The sequence below is a fragment of the Natator depressus genome, chromosome 7 (assembly GCF_965152275.1).
Source record: "Natator depressus isolate rNatDep1 chromosome 7, rNatDep2.hap1, whole genome shotgun sequence".
NCBI lineage: Eukaryota > Metazoa > Chordata > Testudines > Cheloniidae > Natator > Natator depressus.
The window spans coordinates 102,112,998-102,140,769 of record NC_134240.1 but is presented as its reverse complement, the minus strand read 5'-3'; the positions used below and the strand labels follow the sequence as shown (position 1 = coordinate 102,140,769).

The following is a 27,772-nucleotide window of genomic DNA, read 5'->3' as shown; positions in this document are numbered from 1 at the left end:
GCAATGGGAATGATCAGAAGCATGGAAACACTTCCATGTGAAATGAAATTGAAGAAACTGGTAGTGTTTATTTTACAGAGTTGACAAATAAGGCAGAGGGGATATCATAAAAGGGTACAAAATAAAGAAAATGGGCACCTATATTCACCCCTTCTCATAACACAAGAAAGAGGGGACTTCTGATGAAACAGAAGGGTAGAGCAGGGGTTCTCAAACTTCATTGCACCATGACCCCCTTCTGACAACAAAAATTACTACATGACCCCAGGAGGGGGACCGAAGCCTAAGCTCGCCCTCACCCCCCAGGTCCCGCCACCCCAGGTGGGGCGGCCAAAGCCCGAGTCTCCCAGTGGGGAGGAGTCCAAAGCCAAAGCTCAAGGGCTTCAGATCCAGGCAGGGGGCCTGTAATCTGTGCCCCGCTACCCAGGGCTGAAGCCCTTGGGCTTCCGCTTTGGTCCCAGGCAATGTGGCTTGGGCTTTGACCATGGGCCACAGCAAGTCTAACGCCAGCCCTGGCAACCCCATTAAAATGGGGTCGTGACCCACTTTGGGGTCCCGACCCACAGTTTGAGATCTGCTGAGGTAGAGCATTCAAAACTAATGAAAGGAAATACTCTTTTCTCACAATGCACAGTTAGCTTGTGGAACTCATTGACCCAAGGTATCACTGAGACCAAGAGTTTAGCAGAATTCAAAAAAGATAATCTTTATGGATAATCAGAACATCCAGAGATTCAAAAATAAAATTCCTGAATTTTGGAAGGAATATAAATTCTAATGCTTTAGGCATAAGCCAACCATTATCTTTTTGGTATTCTAAAAGGTCTTGAATGTCTATACTAGCCATTGTCACAGACCGAATACTGGCTAGAATGATCACTGATCTGATCTAGTGTGTGTTCTAATATATGATGTAAAGTTCTAAGTAATTACTATACTTATATGAAAAAATATTGTTTAGTTCGTTTTTATTTCATAATATAGTCTGTCTTCAAATCTTTATCTATTCTTTTATGAAAAAGAATTTGCAAGATACTGCCCAGATGGAACACAATGCCAAATATTCTGTAATGCTAAGCAGAAATGAAGAAACTCTTCTAACTCCAGATTTACTGTGTTAGAGGGCCACCCTGGTCACTTCACTGATACATTTTAAACTAGCATTAAACTATATATTTGTTTTTTCTTTTCCCCTCTGTCAACTATCTGGGGAAAAAAGTATCTTTTCCTTGAAATTTATTATGTATATTCCATTGCCAGAAGATATATTTTTCTCCAAAATTTTGAAGCTAATTGGACAAGACATATTGGAAGAATGAGATATGGAAAAAATAGAGGTGTTTTTTACTTTTGGAAAAGTTTTCTCATTTACTTTGGAATGTTATATTTCAAAAATAGGTTGGTCTATACATTCTAAATTTATTTTAGTATATTGTCCTTGAGAACTAATGTTTTTAGAAGGGCTAGGTGGTAAATTTTGGGGTTAACTGATATGAAACTTAGAGCTTTTGGAAAAATTCCATCTGTGCCTGGTGAAGTTGGGCATCGGGAGTAATCTAAACTGTTATAACAACGAGGAGTCCTTGTGGCACCTTAGAGACTAACACATTTGTTTGGGCATAAGCTTTCATGGGCTATAATCCACTTCATCAGATGCATGGAGTGGAAAATACAGGAAGCGGGTTGTCAGGGTTCCCTCCCCACTCTGAACTCTGGGGTACAGATTTGGGGACCTGCATGAAAGACCCTCTAAACTTATTTCTACCAGCTTAGGTTAAAAACTTCCTCAAGGCACAAATCCTTCCTTGTTCTTGGATGGTACTGCAGGCACCACCAAGTGAGTTAGACAAAGATTCAGGAAAAGGATCCTTAGAGTTCCTGTTTCCCCAAAATATCCCCCCAAGCTCCTTCACCCCCTTTCGTGGGGAGGCTTGAGAATAATATATCAATCAAATAGGTAAACAAGCTGAGCACACTAAAAACCAATCAGGTTCTTAAAAGCAGAACTTTATTATAAAGAAAAAAGTAAAAGAAGCACCTCTGTAAAATCAGGATTGAAGGTAATTTTACAGGATAATAAGATTTAAAACACAGAGGATTCCCCTCTAAGCAAAACTTCAAAGTTACAAAAACAGGAATAAACCTCCCTCTTAGCATAGGGGAAATTCACAAGCTAAAACAAAAGATAATCTAATGCATTCCCTTGCTATTACTTACAATTTGTAATCTTAGATGCTTATTTCAGGTAGGGTTTTAGGAGATGTTTTTCCTGCCTTGGTCTCTCTCTGTCCCGAAGAGAACAACCAAGAGAGCAGAAAAACAAAACCTCCTCCCACAGATTTGAAAGGATCTTCTTCCCTTATTGGTCCTTTTGGTCAGGTGCCAACTAGGTTATTTGAGCTTCTTAACCCCTTACAGGTAAAGGAGGGATTTTATGCTACCCTCAGCTGTATGTTTATGACACAGGTATAAATATACAACATGTGAAAAAGATGGGAGTTGCCTTACTAAGTAGGGGGAAGGGGGTCAATGCTAATGAGGCCAATTCAATTAGGGTGGAAGTGGCCCATTCCCAACAGTTGACAAGAAGGGGTGACACTAACCCCCCAGTTGGTAAGGCAACTCCCATCTTTTCAGGTGCTGTATATTTATACTTGCTTACTGTATTTTCCACTCCATGCATCTGATGAAGTGGGTTATATCCCACGAAAGCTTATGCCCAAATACATTTGTTAGTTTCTAAGGTGCCACAAGGACTCCTCATTGTTTTTACTGATACAGACTAACACGGCTATCTCTCTGAAACCTAAATTGTTTTGTTTTGGGGTGTGTCTTTCCCCCCCTTCCCTTTAAAGTAATTACTGTGAGAGTTTGAAAGCTCTTCAGCTGAACTAATTAGATCCAAGGAACTTATGAAATTGAAACAAAATAACCAACTACATCAAGTAGGCGCATATCAATATTCTAAATATTATATTTGAAAAGGAAATACCTAGACAAAACCTTTTTGTTAAGATAGAGTTAAGCTTTTAAATACATATAAAATTCATTATTAAAACTTTTAGATGTGAAAAATTCTAAATATTTTAAAGCTAGGAATTGTGGTATTCAGATTCTGAAGACAATCTGAACTTTAAACCCAGATCAACTTCTGTCTGCTACCCCTATCCATGACAAACTTTCATGCTCATTTGCATTTCCAGTAGTAACCACAACCCTCACCTTACCATCTATATATATAGAACTGAGATTGTTGCCTCCTCCCTATACTAGATGGTGGATTGTGGCTCTCACCTGGTAAGTAGGGAATAGCCCTCATGGGGTGTGATGTGGCGGAGCCAGGGCACTCTTTCTGCTGGCTGCACTCCTCACATGCATAGCTGGGACCATAGGTGTTTATCACTCTCTACTTAGTGCCTGAGAAACTTGGTTTGTTTTAGGTGGTGTCATAAATATAAAGGGAAGGGTAAACCCCTTTAAAATCCCTCCTGGCCAGAGGAAAAATCCTCTCACCTGTAAAGGGTTAAGAAGCTAAAGGTAACCTTGCTGGCACCTGACCAAAATGACCAATGAGGAGACGAGATATTTTCAAAAGCTGGGAGGAGGGAGAGAAACAAAGGGTCTGTGTCTGTCTGTATGCTGCTTTTGCCAGGGATAGACCAGGAATGGAGTCTTGGAACTTTAGTAAGTAATCTAGCTAGGTATGTGTTAGATTATGATTTCTTTAAATGGCTGAGAAAAGAACTGTGCTGAATAGAATGACTATTCCTGTCTGTGTGTCCCTTTTGTAACTTAAGGTTTTGCCTAGAGGGATTCTCTATGTTTTGAATCTAATTACCCTGTAAGGTATCTACCATCCTGATTTTACAGAGGTGATTTCTTTACTTCTATTAAAAGTCTTCTTGTAAGAAAACGGAATGCTTTTTCATTGTTCTCAGATCCAAGGGTTTGGGTCTGTGGTCACCTATGCAAATTGGTGAGGATTTTTACCAAACCTTTCCCAGGAAGTGGGGTGCAAGGGTTGGGAGGATTTGGGGGGGAAAGACGTGTCCAAACTACATTTCCCAGTAAACCCAGTTAGAGTTTGGTGGTGGCAGTGGAGATCCAGGGACAAAGGATAAAATTAATTTGTACCTTGGGGAAGTTTAACCTAAGCTGGTAAAAGTAAGCTTAGGAGGTTTTCATGCAGGTCCCCACGTCTGTACCCTAGAGTTCAGAGTGGGGGAGGAACCTTGACAGGTGGTGTTAGTAGTTAGCTGTTTAAAGTGCTGTTGTACCACTTTTGGCAGTTGTGCAGGGTAGAAAGTATAGGATGTATCAGCAGGAGCCAAGTTTTTTTTGGGAAAACTGAGAGATAAGGCCAGAATTTGGTGGCCTGAACCTTCTGTATCTCACAGAGGAAGGGAAAGGCTCGTCTCTAAGGTGCCACAAGTACTTCTTTTCTTTTTGCGGATACAGACTAACACGGCTGCTACTCTGATTCCAGGATTTAGCTCCACAGCTCTTTGCATGTACAGAAATACCATCCCAGTTTAGCAGACCAGTGAGAGTAAAGGAATCCATTATACTTCACCTGTTGTATCAACCTCATCCATCCTCCCCATATGATAGGCACATCTCTCTTGTCTATTCGTCACAAATTGACCACAGATGTCATAGAGTAACATAATCGTAGAGATGCACACAGACTCATTAAGTTATTTGTATAAAAGTGTACATATCTTAATCACTAGCAAGTTACCATCCCATTCAGTTGCAGTCAGTAACATGCAATTTTTAGTTGCTTTCATTTGTATAATAGATTAGTATCCTAGTTAAGTCAACAGGGTTAGAATAAGCTTGTTGTGAAACTGTCCAATTTTCCTGATTTTTTTCAAATGTTTATTAGAATATTCTATTTATTATTTGACTTCCATTATATTTCCAACCTCAACTCTGAGATGGTGAAATTCTTTTTTCCCTAAAAATATCATTTTACCTAGGCAGCTATAATTTTTTAAGTAGCTTATTTTTCTTGGAAAAATGAAACTTGAAAAGTATTTGTAAATGAATTTCTATGGAAAAAACAACAACAAACATACTAATAGAAATCAGCAAGAATAGTAGTCAGAATTTTTGATAAAACGATCAATGGTTTTTATTTTCACACTGGTGGCAAAATTAATCAGTGATTACAATGCTTTGAATTTATAAGACACTCTTTAGAAATATGTTATGGAAAGATTTATAGTTGTCTCTGAAAATATTTGAGATACACTAGTTTGTAACATTTTCTTTTCTCCTTCTGTAAGACATGTGAAGGTGGATGTTCCTGATAAACTAGGCTTTACTGCTCTGATGGTTGCTTCTCAGAAAGGATATGATAGGTATTACTGCTTTTATTTGACCTCTTTGTTGTGTAGGATTGATTTTTACACTTGTTTAATATATTTGGAGCACAATAATAGACGGTCAGTTTAGGAAAAGTAGAATATTATTGATGTTTTGTTTTTTTGTAATATAAAGGCAACTTTGGCAATTTATAAAATTAATCCAGAGTGTTTATTTTATTCTTCTGTGTACTTATTGTTGAAAATCAAAGAAGTCCCTTTTTAGGATTATTTTTTATTTATTTATTTATTTTTTCACTATCGGTAATAGACTGTGTGTGCAAAACAAAGTTTTTATTTACTCTTTCAGAGTTTCTATTTTAATGAGAAATGTTAGTTTACTGGGCATTGTTCTTGATGAAAATATTTATTGCTATGTAGGCTTGCGAAAATATTGGTACAGAATGGAACAGATGTAAATCAGAAGAATGGAAGTGGAAAGGACAGGTACTGCACAGATATATTACTTCACCAGAGGTTTTGGGGAACTGGTATTATGCATTATTGCATCATTATTTTTTCAGTTCTGGAAACTGATATACAAATTCTAGTTTTGGTCACAACTGAAAATGGGTTTTATTGATTTAATCTTAGTTTCCATTTGATCACATCATAAAATTGCTACAAAATTCAGTAAACTGGCAATCTTTGTTCAGGAAGAACACAGGACTTCATTAGAAAAGAGAATTGTAGATCAGGAGTCAGCTGCATTAGCAGAGGTCTGAAGAGGAAGCTTACACAGTATTTACTCTCACTGCCTGGCTCTAATCTCTAAATTCACTCATTTTTTTTGTCTCTTTTCTTTACAAATATATCTTCAAGGAACAACTCTCTCTTCAAATAAACACTAGAACAGACTGTAGTAAGATAAGAGAAGTGGCTGATAGCTATGATAGATATGTAGTTAGGCAACGTATGCTGTTCTGTATTAGAGCCGCTATACAAAATTCATATTCAGCTGAAAGTTGATCCCATCTAGTGACTCTTTGGTTTCCCCTATATGAGATAAATTTGGTGTGTGTCTGCTCCCACATCACAAAGTCACCACAACGCTGTATAATAATGGGCAGTCTCAACAGAGATACTGATAAGTGCATGGGCTATGGAGGCTGCTGCTGCCCTCAAGGTAAACAGAAGGTATCATTTACCAGGACTATCATGACAGTGCCTTTAGTCATCACTAATTTCGCACACAATTTTTAAAAACAAGTTTATGGTAATAAGCAAATTTTTAAATATGCAAATTAGTCAATTAATTGATTTGCATAAGGCAGTGCTTCCTAAAATCTAGGTAAGCCTGCTAGGTCTTTCTGTTTCTGCTGGACCTTGTCTTTATCTGTGCTACTATCTTGATGCTGTCTGGGCTCCTTCTAGTCTGGCCTCATGGCGTTTTACATAAACGTCTTCCTTTGAACTTGGCTTCCCCAGTGATTTCCTTCTGGTATATTCTTTACTGTGCCTGTCCCTTTGCTTGCAGCTGTCACCCTACTTCCTTCTCTGATGAGACTGCTACCAATCTGCTGGAATCCCTTACAGCTGTCATCCCTGAAGCATTCAGGAAGCCCAGTCCATTTGTAGCTACTTGAGTTTCTAGTGTAGTCACTCTGATTTCCCCATTGCATTCTTAGCTCAAGGCAGCCCTTTTTGGCAGTTCCGTTATCCTGCTTGTCCTCTCCACTCATAACTAGGTTACTCTGTTTAGTACTTAGTAAATCAGACAATGAGAGGTAGAGTTACCTGGTTCCATACGTGATCCAAAAGACAGATGCTCCCAGTGATGAACCTTTTCAAGTGTCCCAGGATATTTGTCCATCTGCTTCTCTATTTGTTAGATCACGAATCTGTTTCCCTGCCCCCTTGGATGATCAATGGCCCAGTTATGGCTTTCTGGGGTTGTAGTGTGCACACATACATGTGTTTTGCCTGGTAATGAACTGGCAGGCTCAATACTTTTCTTATACACAGAGCATCAGTATTCAATGAACTTTATTCCACATGCTCCAAATAAATGTATTTGTCTTTTTTTCCTGTGCATTGGTAAAGTGTGTTTCCATCTCTGTCCATGCACACATTTGATGCCAGGGGTCATGGTTTTGGGAAAATCTGAAGACTGTCGGATATCATCTGAGATTAACAAGTGTATATACACAACATTGTGAAATAAATTAGATTCTTTCCAATTAAAAGTACTGTAAAGGGAAAACTTTGATAATTGGTCACTGCTTCATGTTTCTTGTGAGATTAACATAGAACAATTTTATTTTGGTTGACAATGAATTTAAGGGCTCAAAAATTAAAGGTGTGATTTCATTTTGTGTACTTGAGTAGCTCCCTTGTGACAGGTGCTATTCAAAAATAAAACAAGTCCTTATCTTGATAGTTTACAGTCTAAATAGGGACAAGACAGGACAGGTGGGTATAGAACCAAATTTTGTGGGAGGGAAAAGACAAGGATAATAGAAATACAAAGTGTGAGTATATTAGCTGAATGTACAGTTTGGTAGCTACATACTTATTTTATGTAAAAGAGATTAGTGAGAAAGAGATATTAATCACTAATGAGACAATTGTCCAGACATTATCTAGGCAGGTGGCCAGTTAAAATATCATCATATTATTATTATTTATTACAGGCTAATCTTGTTTTAATTTTAATACTCTGATTAAAAAACATATTTATATTTTCATTTCACCTTAAGGATTCAGTTAAGGCTTTAAGAGCCGGAACTGTGTTAGCGTAGGAAATGCATCACCTCAGTGACAGCGTTATTGTATGCAGTGTAGTTGTAGCTGTGTCAGCCTCAGGGTATTAGAGAGACAAAGTGGATGAGGTAATATCTTATTAGTAAAAGATATTACCTCACCCACCTTATCACTTTGACAGTGTTATTGTTATTAATATTACAGTAGCACCTGCATGCCCCAGCCAACATCAGGGGCCCCATTGCACAGGTGCCGACTTTCCAAAGTGCTGGGGGGTGTTCGACCCCTGTCTCCACCCCAGGGCCCACCCCCACTCCACCCCTTCCCACCCCTGCTCCACCCCTGCCCCGCCTCTTCCCACCTGGTTTCGCCTCCCTCCCCCGAGCACGCTGCGTCCTTGCTTCTCCCCACCTCCCTCCCAGATTCCTGCATGCTGCAAAACAGCTGTTTGCGATGGGTGGGAGGCGCAGATCCATGGGTCTGCCGGTGGGTGGGAGGCACTGTGGGGAGGGCTGGTTCTGATAGGGGGGTTGCCAGTGCGTGCTCAGCACCCACCGTCTTTTCCCTGTGGGAGCTCCAACCCTGGAGCACCTACGGAGTTGGCGCCTATGCCCCATTGTACTAGGTGGTGGTAAAATATAGGAAGAGACAGTTCCTGCCCTGAACAGCTTACAGTCTAAATAGACAAGACAGAAAGGTGAAGTGATTTGCTCAGTGTCACTCAGTAGGGCAGTGGTAGAGCAGGGACTAGAAGCCATATTCCATGACTCCTAGTCCAGTGCTCCCATCCACTAGATCAGAATTTCACAGTGGGGATCATGAATGGCAGTCAGGGTGATCACAAGGCATTGAAAATTATATTACTATCTAAAGCAAAGAAAAAATCTTCTCCCTCACTCTCTGTACACCCTTACGGTCTTAAGGTCTAGTATTCTCGGTTAGCGTCTCAAAGATACACAGATTAATAGGATTATTAATGATACATTTTTTTACTGTAACATTTATGGTAAATGTAAAGGAGTTTCAAACATTTTTGACTTTGAATAAGGGGTTGCCAACCTGAGAGAGGCTGAGAAACATACTGCCTCTTATGCCTGTGTAGGGCTGGAGAAGGCATAATGCTTCCAGTGTCGCTGTCTGAAGATGAACTCACTGATGGCCATTTCTACACCCTGACCTCCACTTGCTTGCGAGCATGCAGGAAGGTGCCACTATGGTGTTCAGTACTAGTAGCTCTCTCCTCCGTAGTTGGGTTATGCTGGCTGTAGCATTATGGTTCTCTTCTCTTTTGGAGCACTGGAGGCAGAGTGGGGTGCAGCAGGGTACGTGAAGGGTCTTGTGCCTTTCTTTCACCCTCTCCCAGGGACAGCTACAGCTTAGCTGTACATTAAATATCAGTAAACTTGGTGGTTGTCAGCTCAAAATTAATAGTTGATGAGAAAAGGCTGCCCAAATTAAAGTACATCATCAATGTAAGTAAAATAATGATGTCCCGTTCTTCCAGCAAAATAATTCTCTTTATGTTACAGCCTAATGTTAGCATGTTTTGCTGGTCACCTGGATATTGCTAAATACCTCAGAGAACAAGGAGCTTCTTGGGAAGTCAGAGATCTGGGAGGTTGTTCAGCTTTGCACTGGGCTGTGGATGGAGGACATTGTGATGTTATTGAATGGATGATTAATGATGGCTGTCAGGTATGCATTTTATCTGTGTGTTTTTAAGAGAAAACAGCATTTTTATGGGACATAAAGAGGTTGTCTGATAGCCTGGTGATACTTTGGGAATGTTAGTGCTCTCTAAGTATATCTCTGAGCCCCTTGGGATAAAGGAGTACATCTTATTGCTGGGTGGAAACCCCTTGGCTGGAAGGATAGTGACCATGACATAGGTCCTGAACATCTAGGAATTGTGAAACTGAAGAAAAAATGGGGGAAAGTGCAGGTCATCAGAGTTCTGATAGGAACACTGAGAATCTGCTATAGGAGGCTGGGGAAAGTGCTACCTTTTAGCTCTGTTGTTTTTTTATAATTAAATTACTATACTTTGGTAATTGTTTTGTAGATAGTTAATAGGGAAATAGACAGACCCTGAAATTGAAGGTTTTATAGTTTTAATAAAAATCTGGCATTCTGTTTTGCTCCCAAGCCACCATGAAATTGAAGACAGGCAGTCTTGCCTACTATTGATTTCGCACCATCTGGAGACACAAACTTGCATTAGCAAACAAAATGGGATATGCTTAGTAACAGCTCAGCAAATATTAGCAAATTGATGGATATAATTTAATCAAGTGGTTGCAGTTGATAAGATGCTGGAAAGCTCTGGTTCAAGACTGCAGGAAGGCTAAATGAAAAGTTGAAGTTATGGAGATAAAGATTGATGGGTATAATGTTATTCTAATTGAGAATACAAGAACTGTAAAGAACTGAGAAATGACCTGTAAAACAAATTCAGATTAAGAAAAGTCATGTTGATAGAGGCTCCTGCAAGAGTGCAAAGTGAGAGAGAAGGAGATTATGTGCTAGATAGGTCAAAATTAAACCTCACATTATAACTTTATTGTCGCATAGCATTCTTAGCCCAGTGAGTAGGGTAGTAGAGGTTGATAACTGAAAAATCTGCAAATCTTGGAGTGAAGTTTGGTCCTGTTGCATTCCACAATGACTCTAACCTAAAGGAAAATGAGTTTTATATTTTCAGGACCTAAACTTGCATATTGCAGTCTGAAAAATATGAATATTGACATAGAAATGACATGTTTCTATTTTTCAGATTTAAAATAATTTTATCTAGGTTATTATCGTGTTCTTCTTTGGCATAAATATCTTTTTTTATTTCACCATAAAAGAGTATGGACTTGGAATACTTAAATTATCAGATATCCAGCCATATTCAGGTTTACTGCTGGAGCAGTAGTACAAAGGTTCTGAAATCAAGAGGTAGAAAGGAGATTTTTTTTTTGTAGGGGACTTGGTAGAAGATGTCTTATTTAAGTGATTGGCATACTGCTGAGGTTTTGTTGTAGTACTAATTATATGTTTAGGGTGCCTAATGCTTTGCATTTTTGTTATTTTAAATTGCAATAAATAATAAATACATAATGATGTTATGATTCTTCTGGATGAGGAAGAAATTTATTCTCAATGCACAAGCTTCAAAGGCCTGAAAACATACAGGAGTCACTTCCAATGTCGTCTTTCTTAAAGCAGTTACCATGTAACTTGGGTGCAGAGCAAGGAATATATTGCCTCCTCTTAAAGGAGCATGCACTCACTGGAGCTTGCAGGAGAAACTTTCTGGGGTTCCAGTTAAAATATGTACCCGAAGTACTACTACTAATATCCTCTGGGAGGCTGGCCACAATCTTAACTCCTATGGGCTTCATCCAGCAAGGAAGGTACTGAGTACTGTAGCCCTAATCCAGCAAAGCTCTTTAGCATATAATTTATTTTAAATATGTGAGTTAGTTCCCCTTAGGTTTATGGCACAATTTGATTTCACATTATAAAAATATGGCATCCTCAGAGAGGTTGTGAGTTTGTTCAACTCGGCAATTGCTCAGCAATGTGAAAAATCTTTGTTTAGTTAAATAGGGATTTTTTTTTTCAAGTATAAGAAATGTCTTCCTTTCTACAATAGGTAGATACTAAAGATACAGTCTTAGAATGGACACCATTGATGAGAGTTTCTGCAGTAACAGGGAATAAGGATGTGGCATCTCTTTTAATTGAAGCAGGAGCAGATGTGAATATGAAAGATAAAGATGGCAAAACACCTTTAATGGTATGCCTTTTTCAATAACCAGTTTAGTTGTGTACTTGCAATTAAGGTCAGGAATTTGACTACAATTAGAAAATCCTTGTTAACTCAGATATGCAGTAGGATAGCAATGGTTATGCATTCACTCCCAGAGGGCTTTTATTCAAGGGAAAAAACTACCACTATTCCTCTACTAATACATTAAAAAAACTCTTGGTTTGGTTTGTAAAATAACAGTACTTAGTTGGAGTAGATTTCAGAGGCTCAAATGTATTTTTATTAGGATGAGTCCTCTGATTATCTCACCCTTTCAGAATTTATCTTTCTGAAGTACTGTATTCATATGTTCTATAAAGATGATAAAATGCTATTTATATCATGTTATCATTTCAGTCATCACAGAGGAACATAGCCTGTACATTTTAAATTCATAACATTTAGAAATACGTATATGTGATATTTTGATCTTTGTAAGTCTACATATTATTGCAGAGCCCTCTCTGCTGTCTAAAACCCAGATCCTGCCTCAGATTCAGCTAGTACTGATCTCTGCTCTCATTTGGAATCTCAGTGAAGCCAGTGGAACTCTGCATGGGCACTGGAGTCCACATTAGCAGATCCCAGTATAAGACTTAGGCCTGTGTAATGTAACATACATACACTAACTTGTGGCAGATAACAACATTGTAATATGAGGCTATGTATTCTAGTATTGTATTATATTGCAGGTGGCAGTATTAAATAACCATGAAGAGTTGATTCAGTTGCTGCTGGATAAAGGAGCAGACTCTACTGTTAAAAATGAGGTAGCTAAAAACAATTATATTATTAAAAAAATTTTTTTAAAATATTTAAAAGATTTTGAATATGCCATTGTTTTGTCTTTCAGTATGGCAAAGGTCTCCTAGAAATGGCTAGAGGTTTTCACAGACATGTATGAATAATTATTTTACATATTGATTTCCTGGTTTCTACTGGTTTTGCTTTTTAAAATCCTTCCCTTTCCCTTAATCTTTCTGCTTTTTTTTGGTTTAGAGCGTGGTCATTTTGTTAGAAGAAAATAAGAGAAAATTAAATGAGAAAAACAATTTTCCTCCACCAGCTCTTGGCTCACAGTCACGTGAGGTAACTAAATAAAAGAAAAGGAGTGCTTTTTCTACCAGTAACGTGAAAACATGAAGACTGGCCCTCAGTTAAGCACTAGAATTTGCTTGTTTTACTTTATACTGTTCAGTTGTTACAGATTCTTGGATGCTCATTAAAATGTGTAGCTCAGCTTCTTCTTAAGGATGTTGTCTTGTCTCTAAATGTATATGTATGTTGTATTGTCATTGTTCCCTAACACTACTTTATATTCTCTTGCATTTAGAGTTAGATGTAAAACAAAATAATGTTGTCATAAATGTAGTTTGTATATCATTCCCCTTCCTGTTCTAAGCCCTTCTTAGAGCTCATGACAAAGATTGTTTTTCACATATTTTTTTATTACTTCCCTCTTTTTCTTTTCTTTTCCTTTTTGTCCTAGTCCTGTCCCTCTGGCTAGAGAATGTTCAGTAACTCCCACTGATGCCTATTGTCACTCTTAAAATAGCCAGGAAGTCCCTTCTTTCTCCCGAGGAAATGAGCATCTTGCTTGCGCAGCATGCCCAGACTCAGCCATAGGAGTGAAGGACTAAGTTTAAGTCTTAAGAACTGTAATATCCTTCCAGGATAATGTGTTAGGTTAGGAAGGTGTATGTAATAAATTAAGTTGAAATGTGGATTTCAGGGTGGAAGCTGAATTGTGACATTAACTGTAACTATTATCTGATGTAAATAATCAGGGACCTCCTCATACGCTGTCTTGCAGCATCAGGGGGCAACTAACACGCATGCACAACCTATCCTGCAGTAGAAACGCAATGAAGTCCAAGCACTTAAGTTTTATCACAAGATAAACTGCCTTATACTCACTTCAAGGGGTTGACCTCACCAAGTTCACTTTGTGGTAAAAATAAAGTGCCTGGTCTTCTCTGTGTTTTTACCTTGGGATAGCTCATGTTCGTTAGTTACCTTTTTCAGTAGAGAAGACAAGGCCTATACTGGGGAGGTAAGAGGAAATCGTCACTTAAAGGTACAGTGTACTCGTCGCTAAAGGTACAGTCTAACAGCTTTTTGGAGTTCAAAGCTAAAGAATTCCAAAGCATTAATGTAACATTTAACCTGGCCTGGTCACCAAATAATGTTTTATTATTTTAAAAATTGCTTGTAACTCTTGCATTCACAATATAGTGTACAAGGTATTAGAAAACCCAGAAATGGGTAATTGGAGCTAAATAGTGATAAGCTTTAAACATTAATAATAAAAATTAAAAATCAACACAATTTTAGTAGCAGCCAATGTAAACTGTACAAATAATGAGATAAATGTTGATTTACTATCAACAGTGAGCAAACAAGTAGCAGAGTTATATACAATTTGAATGCTTTAAATTTGCACAATGGGAAGACCATTGAAATGTAATTAAAGTACTCTTAAATTTGTATAGGGGAGAGTGCACATCAATACTATTTACTGACAATTACCATATTTCATATGGTAATTATAGTTGACATTTTTTTATATAAAACACATCCACATAACTATATTTTGATAGTCTTCTGCATGTTGTCACTTTTAAAATATACACTGATTGACATTAAAATGTAGATGTTTTCCTTTATCATGATACGTTGCAATACTTTCCTTTCTACAATGAAATATTGCAATGGGGCACATCAGTTCTCTTAGGTGTAAATGTTTACTTTTAAGTGTCAATCATTGTACTTTCTGTCCTGTTGATAATGCTATCATATGTTTTAAAGCATAAGCTGGACTTGCTTTCAATTTACCTTTATATAGAAACACAAAGTATGCTTCCACAAGAAGTGACTTTCATTTTGTGGGGTGGGCTAGACTGTTTTTTGTTTGTTTGTTTGTTTGTTTTTTTACCTTTTAAGGTACCAAGACTGCCATTGTGGATTCCCCCCCACCCCAAATGCCGCCAAGATTCCTATCCTTGATGCTATGTTGTTTTAAGCAGTCCAATTGCCCAGCAGCACTGCCAATATGGATGCAATTTACTAAAATTCAAAAAATAAATGTACGCTAAAATTCTATTAATTGGGAAAAAAAAAATAAACCTCAGTATCTTGAAATTCCTGTAAGAAGAAGATTGATAACAAAGAGGCTGCACTATCAGAAATATTTTCCTCATTAAGGAAGAACTTGTTTGTGACTCTTCTTTCCTGTTCAGGTTTTATGCAGCAGAAGGAGCTTTGGAAGATGCTGGGGGGGCAGGGGAAAATACAACAGTTCTAGGATTTTCCTCCATTTGTGCTATTTCTTCTAGAAGCCAAATCTTCTTTTTAATCCGAAAAGCATTCCTAGTTCTTTCCAAGGCAAAGATAATGTCTGCAATGAAAATTCTGTTCTCTTAATCCAGCCTTTCAAAAAACTGTCAGCCAACTAATATGATTCACATTTTGCTGCAGATGCTAACTTTCTTTTCCACTCTGTTTACCTTTGTAAGATGTAAAGTCGAAATGGAACCATTAAAACAATAGTACTGTTAGGCATGGCAATTAACTAACAAACAATTGATTGTTTTTATGCTTATCCTCTGCATCTACATTTTTTCCAGGGATGGGCTCTTTACACACCTGTCATCTAACACAGGATGTTTTTCTCTCTCACTTTGTGCTGGACGGAAACTAGGCTATTTCTTACTCTTCTGTCATTTTATATTTTATTTGACAATCTTCCTTCACTTTATAATGAATTTACTCAAATAGCAGGGATCTATGAGGTGAATCTAAAGGTTCCAACCCTGCTGAAGAACTACATGGAATTTCAGGGGGAGAAGGGGTTAAATTTTTTTGCTTGTTTTTAGTTTGCTTTTTTAAAAATTTAGGAAATTACACACACAAGTGTTAGAAGAATGTTTCTCAAGTTGCAAACAGAAGCACTGAAAAAGAAATACCAGAATTAAAGTTGCTTGTGCAACCTTAATTCAGCCCTCTTATCCATATGAATTAGGAAACGTCTTTAATTACACTTACATACTGTTTTCTCCACAGTACCCCCTATATAATGTTCAAAACAAGTATAGCAGTAATGTATATATTAGATGTACAGGTTTACTTACAGAGCAAGGTGTGCAGCTGGGTTGCTTTGCAGCTGGGAGGGAGTTGGAAGCTTCTTAAACTAATGACAAACTCACATAATGCTGAAACACAAGTTGTTTAAGGAAATTTCAGGATACCCAAAGGTATGACACCAAAAGTAGCTATCTAGCCTGCCTAAAGCTGCTCATAACCTTTGATAATAGAAAAGCAGATAAACTGCTCCTTCAATATTAATGTAATTTCTGTTCTGCAAACGCTTTAGCAAGGAATGTTGTATGAGAAATTAAGCTTATGTTAGACATCTATGTTTCCTTCATATGCTCAATAAGCTATGTCAAATGCAGCTCTAAAAATGGGAGCTTGTAGCTCTGCGACTCCCAATGGCTAAAGAAAACACTATTTGTAAACAAGTTTTTTCCATTAGTTTACCATATGTAAAGATGGTAGTTCAAACTCGTATAAATTTTTTTCAAATTTTTAAGTACATATTTAGAAAATATCTGCATACATGTATAACAAAAAAAGTGCCTGTGATATGCTGATTTATAAGAAAAATAATACTGTTGCATGGTGAAATTTTACAGTTATTTAGAGTGTCAAAATGAAATAATTGACATACCTAGCAAAGAAAGATGCCATCGTACTGATTTCTTAGGTAGTATCTTATATTTTTTTCTTGATGTGGTGCTTACATTTTTTTTAAAATCAATTTTGGTAATTACATAAGACGAAACAAAACAAATGTGTTTATTGTTTATTGAATATAGTATTCTTAACAATGAATAGTGTCCTGCTATTGCAACATTACATTGTGTCCACTTGTAATACATTACAATAACAAATTCTATAAGAAATGTGTACAAAAGTAACACAAACTGTTATATAGCTAAGTGTGTGAAAAAGTTAAGCACACTTAAGTTTAACTGAAGCATGATAAATGAATGGTTCATAAAAAGTAATGTGCTGATTTATGTAGGTTTAATCTCAGATCATACTGTGCTAAATGGTCTGCAGTTTAAACAGTTAAAATTACTTATTAGTTGCTACATTTTTTTTTAAAGAACAATAGCACCTTTTTTTCCAGAGTCTAACCAAATGAAAACATGCCTTGTATTTTTATATATCCTGCCTTAAAGGGCTTTTAAAAATATTTTTCTGTGACTGCTCTGTTAATGACTGTTTACAGTCACTGGTCACACTTTTTAATGCTTTGTTTAAAAGCATAAATTAATACATACAAAAGTCTTGTGGTGTTTTGAAATAGATGTGAATGTATGTTGGAAAGGCATATTCAGGCATGTTGGAGAAGCAAACACCATGCAGAAGAGAGTATGTGAAAGCAGGAATTTGACAGCGAGATGAAAGTTTATGAGGTGACTTAGATAACGTGCAGCACTTCAATGGTTTTTAAAGTGCTTTATCAATACTAATTAAGCTTCAAAACCACCCTATGAATTGGGTAATTAAGTGTTACTATATCCATTTCACGGATGGGGAAAACTGATGCTGAGAGGTTAAGTAACTTGTGCAAGATGAAAAGGAGAAATCTGTATCAAGAGAAGGATGAAAATTCAGGATCTCCCAATTCCTACTCCCATATTTAAACCATTAGACCCCCCACTCTCTTAAATCTGTAGTAGATTAGTATTTTATTTTTTGTTTACTATTAGCTAAATTTATATTTAGCTATATTTTGCGAAATGTGATGATGATCCATAGGGGTATAATCTCTTGTGGATAGATTTATTTAGTTGCTGTTCAGAAGGGATAATCTGTATGTAGAATGAGTTCTGGCACTAAAGAGTTTACAAAAGTAAATTTCCTAGTGTACTAAAAGATAATTAACGAATGAATCTTCCTTCAACCTTATTGTAAATGTCTAAATGCATTAAAAACAAACTATAACTAGTAACATTTGTTGGGCATTAGCAAATAGCGCAATAACATTACATTTTCAAATAATCGGAACCAAACAGAACTGATGCTAAAAAAAGTAACTGCCAGGGAAATAAAGCCATGTACAGCAGCTTTGAACTAACTAGGCATTTAAAAGAAGACGCTCAGGTGGAAAAATCACACTTGTATCTATATAAAAGCAATACCTATGATTACTAAAACTGAAAGACATTAGATGGGAAAATCCCATATCTGTCTCTGTTTTATACAGTTTTTGTACTTGGCATATTTAGTAATTTTCACTAGTTTGTTGATGGTCATTTGTACTTCCAGTCCCATGCACTAACATAATGCAACTTCATGCGTTGCTCTGTGGAGAGCCCATGTACGAGCTCTTCCCTAGGAGAGTGTTGTTTACCAGTAACAGCAGCAACAACGCTTTAAGTTTTTACCTCTCTAGAATGAGGGAATGCTTTCAAAGCGTCCAGATCTCTCTGGCATTCCCCAACCAGGACATGAGTCAGCAAGTTTCAAGTAGGTCATACATACTTGTATCATAGCCTTTAACTGTAAAATTAATCTCAAAATTATTATGTGTTCTTGAGCTGTTTTGCTTTAAGAAGTTTAAATGTTTCATAACTGTTGATATATGGCCCCCTGTTTAGTCAGCTGTTTTAACTAGTTGTAAATTTTTAATTTACAAGTTGGTTAAAGGTGTTTTTCAGAGATTTCTCATGCAGACTTAAGATGAACCGTAGGATAGCAAGCGTTGTCTTATTAGTAATGATGCATCATCTCACTATAGGTCATATAAGCAAAACGCATGATCATATGGAGGTCAATCTTAGTATCGAGACTTAACTGTTATGGTTCAGATTAGTTTTAACCCATCTATGATCTTTGTAAATCTGTTTTGTCAGCATGGGTGTTAACTGAGGCTCTGATCCTGTAATAAGAGCCATACACACAACCTCACTGGATTCATGAAGCATTCGTAGATTTGGCATTGCAATATTTATGCTAGGAATTCTGGCTTGTTAAAGGGGTATTGCTTAGAGATGCTGGTTACACTTTAAGGTTCCATTTATAAATAGTTTTTAAAAGGTTAATGGGTGATTAACAGATGCTTTGATACATGGTTAATCAATTGTTATAGAATCCAACAGGTTAATAGGTTACTTGTGGCTTACAACCATCTATTGATGTGCCTATAACCACCTGTAATATATGCAAGTGTAACCCATACACCTTCTGGGTGTGGTGTTCTGTCCCATCTAGTGGCACTGAGACCACTTAGAGAGAAATTAATGAGTCTGCTCTACAGCCTTAGCTAACAGCCATATGGCTTTTAGCTCATACAGTAGAGGGTCATGTACTAAGCTCCTAGAGGTCCCAGGTTCGATCCTGCCTGACAACTGGGGTCTGTTGGTGTTACTCAAGCATATTCAAAACATGAGTAGTAACATCTATTATACCACATGCAAATGGAACCTTTTTTAAGTCCACGTTATTTAAGAAGTGCACCTTTGTGTTTAAACACATTGATGATGATGAGGGGAAGTTGATCTGGTTTAAAAAACTTTCAGACCAGTCATTCAACTTCTATTCCTCTATATCATGTTAAACTGTTCTTGCTAATACATCTTTCACAAAAGTAGACTTAAAGAATCATACATGTATCACCCTAATAAGCCTTAGCACCACTAAAGAGTACCAGTTCAAGTGATTAGGTTCCTTGCAGCAGTTTGATTTTTACAGTGTGTGCCACTTTGTCACAAAATTTTGCCAATTACAAGAGACAATGGCCTTTAATTTTAGTTTCACAATGCCCAATAGGCATAAAAGGGTTCCCTCTGTAAGTAGCTATTATTTTCTTATATCTTGTTGATTGTGTGGTTCATGTGATGGTGAACTTGAAGAAATTTAGATTGTAAGGCAGTGTACACTCTTCACTCTGTTTACATATTTTGACAAAGAATTGTTTTTTATATAGTAGCCAAAAATCCTCCTTGGTGCATCTGCATGGAATTACACCAGGAAGAATTTGTGTCCTGGTGCTTCTTAGTCTTGAAATACCTTATTTTCAGAAAGAATTAAGTTATACATTTTAGTTGCAGGCACTGGAAAATTAGCCTCTCAGCTCTTGAGACCACTATTATATAGGCCCATAATTTGACCCATTCACAATCTGCTGAAGTATAACCTTTTCATTGAGAAATCAAGAAAGAGTTGCAAAAACAAAACAAAAAAATCCCAATCCCCTCAAAAACCCCTTTATTGGGCTTACAGCTATAATTTTTAGTACTCGCCATGCTTCCTTTGCAGGGTCTGAAGCAGCAACTAAACAGTATTTCCATCACTGCACACAATTATGCAGGGAAGCTAATACATAAATAAGGAAATAGACAGGAAAGCCATATTGTCTTCTGTTGTATTAGAAACATGGGGAAAGTTTAATATTTGCAAAAGGGTAACGAAGAAAAAATATTTACTTTCAAATGATGTGGTTGTTGGGATTTTCTAAAACTATAACACTTTCATAGAATACTTTACATGTGCAAAGCTCTGCAAAAATACTGAATACTTTCCTACCTCAGAAGGGTATTATCACAAAGAAAAAGATACAGAAGATTTTGTGTCCTTTTAATAGTAATAGAAGTTTTAGGACTAAGTCCCTGCATATCATACTGAAAACTTCCTCCAGTATAATCTGAGGGTTCAGGTCCCAAGATGCTGTAAATTATTACAGCTCCATTGAAGTCAACAAAGTTGCTCTGATGTACGCCAGCTGAGAAGCTAACCCTTAGGTAAAATTCTAACCCCACTAAAGTCAGTGGGAGTGTTGCCATTGACTTCCATGTGGCCAGAGTTTCACACATAGTCTTTAAACCTTATCAGAAATACAGAAATATTTTGACACAGTATAGTCAATGGGAGCCTAAGAAAGGACTATGAAAGGAATGACGTGTCCATATGAAACCTAGTGTGTTTTAAAAGTGATGTATTTTCCTAATTCTGGCAACAGAACAAGATGCCACTGAGGAGTTGAGGCTTTTAAAAACAAAAATACCCATCCAAAATTCATAAAAAGGTTGTTTAAATAGCCACAACAGCACCTGGTTTTGGTGTTTGCCAAATACAATATAAAAAAAAGTAGAGTGCCACCATGTCTCCATGTTTATCATAAATATTTTGTTCGCATTATTCAGAATGTCTTATAAAGCACTGGTAATTTTATTAAACATGCATGTTTTAGGAACTGAAATGTCTTTGAGGAGGATTCTATTTTGGTTTATTTGTTTTGTTGGTAATGTGGATTTAGCTAGCTAGTACATCCATAAACCTGGCTGCTATACTGTTGTCTTGATACAGTGGAGATTAAGAAAGAGTTACACTCACTGAAATGAAAACCAAAGGCCTCTGTACATTTCTTTCTGCTTGAAGAAACAAAAACTATGAACAGGAAACTAACCCATTTTTGACAATAATGTTAGTAATGGCTCCCACTTAGTCTTTTTCAACTTGTATTGAAAAGAAAAGTTTGTTGATAGTCTAGCTGAAACAAACTATTTTTAGCAGTGTTACAGAAAGAGTGTGGACGGGACCGCACACACTCAAGTTTCCTGTAGCAGTGTTGAAAATGAATTTGTTGCATCTACGCTCACAGTGAAAGCGTTTACAACATTAGTTGGGCTAGGTCAGGGTGGTGAAAAAGGTAGGGAGGAGCTGTCACTGAGCCTTTGCCGCAAAATGGCCATTTTCCTAATATAATTTAACCCACATGTGGAGCAATGGTCAGTAGTAGCTTGATTGTTTATCACTGTAAAAGAGATGATCCACCACATGGTGATTTGAGGGAGCTAAAGCGGGACTTAAAATATTCCTCTAACAATTTCAGCCGTGTGAATTAAGAAATAAAATCAGAAAGCTATTGATTTCCAATCTCTGCTTTTTGATGAAGATTAGATATACAGATGAAGGGCAAAAGTAACTTTTCTTTTTACACTGAATGGTACTCAAGAGATATGAAGATCCTGTCCATGTTTTCAGATACATCATGTCTTTATACTAAAGTATGTCTTTTTAACACTTCGTTCACAGGAGTATGAGTATTTAGGAGATTAAAAAGGGGGGAAAATCCATCAGAGACGGACAATAACATTTTAGAAGTTAGATACAAAACAGTAGTAAATATGTAAAATACAGTTCATAAGCAGAAGTGAGGCAGCAGAAATACATATAATCTATTTTTAAAACAATTATTTGTAAATATAGCATCTTAATGTTTTCAATGTATTTGACTGTATAGCTGTATTGCATAATAAGATGCCACTATCTTATATGATATTGAATGTATCTAATTACCAAAGCATCAAAAAATGTAATTATATTGGAAGGCCTGAATCTGCATTGATATGGAATGATTGTGTTGTGTTTGATAAAACCGTGAGCTAAAAATACAATTTTATGATATATAGTATTTGTCCAAAACCAATATGCTCCCTTTAAGTACAGATTTCCTGACAATTTCCAACAGTGACACCAGGCCTCTTGAAATTACAGTACAACTAGTAACAGTTATTTTGGTTAAACAGATACGGTATACATTTGTGTGCAGATATCGGGCATTTCACTGGATTCCAGAAAACATGGCTCACCCTGATGTAATCATTCAAAGGTTTGTTATAAACCATTGAAAAATCACTAGAGTTGTTTATTCATTGATTTATCCATGAGTATCAGTACTCTATAAAGAATAGATCAAAACTAAACACTCTACATAAGACACAAAGCAGAATGTTTCAAGTTCACTAAAATATTATAAAAAAGGCTTCCTTCCTAGGAAAACTCAGCTATGGTAAAAAAAAATATCTACTACAGTGCACTGCACTGTAATAAATATTAATCATAAATTAATAATTTACAAGTACCTGAGCAAGTACACGAGCACCATAGCACAGCACAGCACCAAAAGCAGTAGCTCAGAGTTCTTAAAAATAATGGTGTTTTAAACATTAAAAATTCTAAGTATTGTTATTTTTTTAAACCCACTCTAGTTGGAGTTTAAAGATAGTGCAAACTTCTGTCTTCACTTTTTTCAGAAAGGTGTCAGATTTTCTTGTCATTTCACATAGGCAGTGTTGCTGGATCTGGGCACTTGTGGATGTTTAGGTGCAGGTCTGTTTAAAAAAAGATGAGAAATATATAAATGAAAATGTCAAATTGTTAAACTTCTTCTGTTTTTTAATTTTGGCATTAGGATGTATAGCTTAATTCATTCAGTAATAAAGGAATTTACCAATTTTATCTTCATTTTGTGGAGAAGAAGCACAGAACTTTTATGTTGGAAAAAGATAGGACATCCAACTTCTTTTGAAGCCACCATCAGATCTGCTCTCGTGACAGAAGCAGATTCCTTGTGTGACCCTCATACAAGTCCCTTCAGCTGTTAAAACATTTTCCTCTGACCAGTGGCAGAACTAGGCTTAAGTTTTACGTGTGTGTTCTAACCTTCCTTAGCTCCCTATGCGGTCACTTAATTTAGGACACTTTTAAAAAATGCTGCTTAGTCCTGTACTGTAGCTACCAGTTCAAAGATGCCACTCTGAAGTACTGTTACTGCTTCTTAAGAGCATCTTACCGGGACGCAATACAGGGTCTTAGAGGAACTCCTCTCTCCCTCCCATGGATCTTCCACATGGAAGAGTAATACTGGTAAGTTAAGAGCTATGCATAACATACAGAATTATTAGGAAAGTAAAATGTTATTTTGGTCTTATTTTTCAGTTTTCTGAGCTGAGCATCCCACTAGGTGCCTCAGGGTAGAACTGCTATGTACTTCCAATGCCATTATTTTTATTTCTTTGAGACTCTTTTTTTTTTTTTTAAATGCGTAGAAGATTTAAACTCTAGGGTTAGATACAATAATAAAATGGAAATTTGGAAGTTAATGGAGCTTTATTTATACTAGATCCCCCACTGGTGCTACCATTGGTGGAGATGAACTGGTGTTAACATGGGTGAGAATTTCTAGATAAAGGGTGATAAAACTTCCTAGTGAAGATAAGGTCTAAGAGGTACCCTTTAAAATACCACCTAAAAGGATTAAATGTTTGTGTGTGGAGGAGGTATGGGGTTCAGATAGCTCAGGGAGGAATATAATGAAGATTCTCAGTGTACATTTCCAATATACAGGGCTACACTAGTTAAAAAAAAACCCCACCTTTCTATCAAATATGAGTCTCTGTTAAATTGCTATCATCCCCAGTTCTAATTGTCTGCAGCAGTACTGTGCTGTCTGAAAAGGCTAGCTACTGGATTCTTTCAAAGCAGCTGCTGTAAGAGACATCTCTCTTGTCTACTGAAAAATTTTCACAATCTCAGTTTGTGCTGCAACATCACTATCTGCTTGTTCACTTTTTTGGCAGGAGGCAGGGGTGTGTAAAAACACTTATCTTGCCACACAGTTTTCCTCATGAAAAGTAACTGCAATGCCCTGATTTTGAAAGAAAAACTGTATTTGCTTTTTTTTAATGGGCACAGCTTAAATCATGTGTTGACACAGAAACCACAAAGCAAAGCACTGAAGCTTCAAAACAATTTTCTGTATCTACAGTATGGATGATTTTACTGCAAATCTTTGCTATGCCTGTTTGAACTTATTTATCTTGTATGTTTTTAGTTTTATTCTGTTTTATTCACCAAGAATTCTTCCCAAGTAATGTAACGAAATCCTCGCATCCTTTGTGACACTAAATTTCTGAACCACTGCCAACTACATTACTTTCTGGTAATGCTGAAACTATAAAATAATGGCAAGCTTCCTTATAGGAGGTGCCTGCCAATAAAGCATTGTTGATCCAGAAGAATATCATCTCAATGTGCAAGGTTATTGCATGTGGTCTTTCATACATTATATAAGATCAAATAGCTCTTGCATGAGTTTTGCCTTCATGAGGGCTGTAGAGTAAGGCTCTCTATCTCTTTCTTGTGCTCCTTGCCACAGTCTTTCTTCATCATTCCTTGCAGGCGGTCAGACTAGATGATCACGATAGGAAGCAGTGGGGGCAAAAGACCTATATGGCTTCAAGATTAAACTCGATAAGTTTATGGAGGAGATGGTATGATAGGATAACATGATTTTGGCAATTAATTGATCTTTAAATATTCATGGTAAATAGGCCCAGTGTCCTGCGATGGGATGTTAGATGGGGTGGGATCTGAGTTACTACAGAGAATTCTTTCCTGGGTATCTGGCTGGTGAATCTTGCCCATATGCTTAGGGTTCAGCTGATTGCCATATTTGGGGTTGGGAAGGCATTTTCCTCCAGGGCAGATTGGAAGAGGTCCTGGGGGTTTTTCACCTTCCTCTGTAGCATGGGGCACGGGTCACTTGCTGGAGGATTCTCTGTACCTTGAAGTCTTTAAACCATGATTTGAGGACTTCAATAGCTCAGACATAGGTGAGAGGTTTATTGCAGGAGTGGGTGGGTGAGATTCTGTGGCCTGCATTGTGCAGGAGGTCAGACTAGATGATCATAATGGTCCCTTCTGACCTTAAAGTCTGAGTAATGTACAATATGAAATTACCATTACGTAAGAGTTTAAAAAATAAAGTGAATTAGATGTTTAAAGACAGATCCTGAGCTGGGATAAAATGGCATACCATTGGAAAAAAAAATAGAGCTACATTTATTTATAGTAGCTGAGAATCTGGCCCTATCTTTCACATATTTGGTAAACAGAGAGAAAATGATTGCTATGTATCTTGGTAATAAATAAAGGTGCTATACAATGGTATTTTATGTGCAGTTAGAATATAACTTACTATGGTATAATATCTCACTGCTATATAATAGATGTCTTCATTTTTGATCTCCTCTGTGATATACTTGTTTACTACCGAGTAAGATACAAACACAATGCTAATATATTTATCTAGGTAAAGGAGGTGCAGGGAACCTTATATGATGACAGACCATTTAAATGGAGAGGATGGTGGTTTTTCCAAAAATATGGTAAGTCAGCTCCAAGTAAAGGAGAGTCTACAAGTTCCAGTAAAGAATTTGCTACAGGTTATAAAAACATTTTGATTAGCAAAACTAACCTTACAGGAGTAATGTGAGGCACAAGTTTCTGATGTCCAAGTATTGGGCTGGAGGCATTGTTAAACCGAGCGGTTTTGTTCAGAGGATTTGCTGGCAAAGGCTTTTGAGGAGGGTTTGGTTTGAGCGTTTCCTATAAAAAGATATCAGATCATGTAATCTTTATAAACAAAATGAAAAAATAAACTCTTGATTTTAAATGGAGTTGCTTTAGACTATTTTGTATGCAGTAGATAGAACACATGGAACACTAAGGTTTGTTGTCGTTTTATTTTTTTAAATGCTCATCAGAGAGGTGCATTTTAAGCCTACAGCATATCACACAATGTCCAAATTACAGAATGTAATTTTTACACTTCAAATGTAATTGATGTAAATTTTTCAAATCTTTTATATTGCATATTTTCAGAACTATGGTGTACTTAGACCAAAAGACCTTTTTAGATAAAACTCACTCTTAACTTTCCTACTGCAAATGTGGTAATTCCATAATTCATGTTTTGGACGGTGGGACATATTCTGCCCTCAATTATGCTCATGCCATACAAAAGAAAGTAGCAAATCAAAGAAGGGTGGGTAACAAGAATGCAATTAGATCAAGGATGAATTTAGTCCATTGTGTCTACATATGTTTATAAGGTTGATCTGTAAAGTGTTTTTTTTTAAATAAATGAACTTCTACTATATTTTATTGTCTTATGATATATAAAGAGGGCTCCAAAGGATTTCTTTTTAGTCTTTTTCCTTCTCTTTGTTTTTATTTTAAAAATATTGTGCATAACAAATCTGATCTTCACTACCTTTGTGGGAGAACCTTTGATGGGTCTCATTGCATGTGTATTGTGACTTCACTCCTTTATTGAAGAAGCAGTGGTGTTAAAAAGACATCTTTTGTCCAAAATTTTAATTAATCATTGAAAGTTAGCAGGTGTTAATGTAAAACTAAACAAAACAAACAGTTTTAAACAACTTGAGTAAACATCCCCTCCTTTTTCAGTTGCTCAATTTTCATTTGTTTAACTCATGTGATGTCATAATTTCACTAGTTAGTGTCTTTCAGGGTTTGAATTTCTAGCATTTAAAATATTTAAAAAAGCAAACAATTTTTCAGGTCATCTTTATACATTACAAGGAGCGCAAAAAAAAAAAAAGTGCAAGCTCAACTTTTATTTTCTTACAACCCTCTCCCTCTGCAAATCTAGATGCAGCTGCATTCCAATAGCACATCCAGGTCTCCAGAATGACTTTCCATCATCCATTGTTTCCTGGGGCAGTGTTTTTGGCCTGGTTAATTTACAATTAGTAAACACATACAAGGTTTCCTGCAGGAGATGACTTCAAAATGCAAATTTTGGATGACCCTAGAATCAAACTTTCTGATTCCAGTTTGACTGGTGAGCATTCGTGGAATTGTTATAAATGCAGCTGCAATTTATTTCAGCCAAAAGAACTGTGGAATTAAGTAGTTCATTAGTGGAGAACAATAGTAATCTTGCTGCAAGGCATGAATTAATGTCATTACTGTGTGGTCCTCAAACTGCTGCAAAGATGGTAACATAGTTTCATTGGTCTTAGAGAGAAGGATGTTTTGTTGCACAGTTTGTGATCCAAAAAACTACCACCATTTAATATTGTTTGCAAATTGGCGTGTGTGCAGCTGAGCAAAAAAAGGTTTCTGAACACCAAATTTCAAGAGTTATTCCAGAATCTGAAACTTCCAACAATGATTTTTAGTTAATGGAAACTTAGTGGATCTGTGCAACCTGGGCTTCAACTGTACAAACTAATTCACT

General features: G+C 36.8%; 2 protein-coding genes across 4 annotated transcripts in view; one reads left to right on the top strand and one right to left on the bottom strand.

Moving 5' to 3' along the window:
* The window catches only part of FANK1 (fibronectin type III and ankyrin repeat domains 1), a 59,536-nt gene extending 46,452 nt beyond the window's left edge, over positions 1–13,084 (top strand). The window contains exons 5-11 of the mRNA XM_074959170.1: positions 5,292–5,366; positions 5,751–5,816; positions 9,602–9,767; positions 11,713–11,856; positions 12,561–12,638; positions 12,722–12,766; positions 12,868–13,084. Coding sequence (XP_074815271.1) covers positions 5,292–5,366; positions 5,751–5,816; positions 9,602–9,767; positions 11,713–11,856; positions 12,561–12,638; positions 12,722–12,766; positions 12,868–12,969 — 676 coding nt within the window. The 3' untranslated portion in view covers positions 12,970–13,084. The remainder of the gene's footprint in view (positions 1–5,291; positions 5,367–5,750; positions 5,817–9,601; positions 9,768–11,712; positions 11,857–12,560; positions 12,639–12,721; positions 12,767–12,867) is intronic.
* Positions 13,085–22,959: 9,875 nt separating this feature from the next.
* Positions 22,960–27,772, bottom strand: part of ADAM12 (ADAM metallopeptidase domain 12) — a 345,625-nt gene continuing 340,812 nt past the window's right edge. For all 3 annotated transcript variants that reach the window (XM_074959167.1, XM_074959165.1, XM_074959168.1), the window contains 2 exons: positions 25,982–26,112; positions 22,960–23,054 (listed from right to left, as the gene is read on the bottom strand). In XM_074959167.1, coding sequence (XP_074815268.1) covers positions 22,997–23,054; positions 25,982–26,112 — 189 coding nt within the window. In that variant the 3' untranslated portion in view covers positions 22,960–22,996. The remainder of the gene's footprint in view (positions 23,055–25,981; positions 26,113–27,772) is intronic.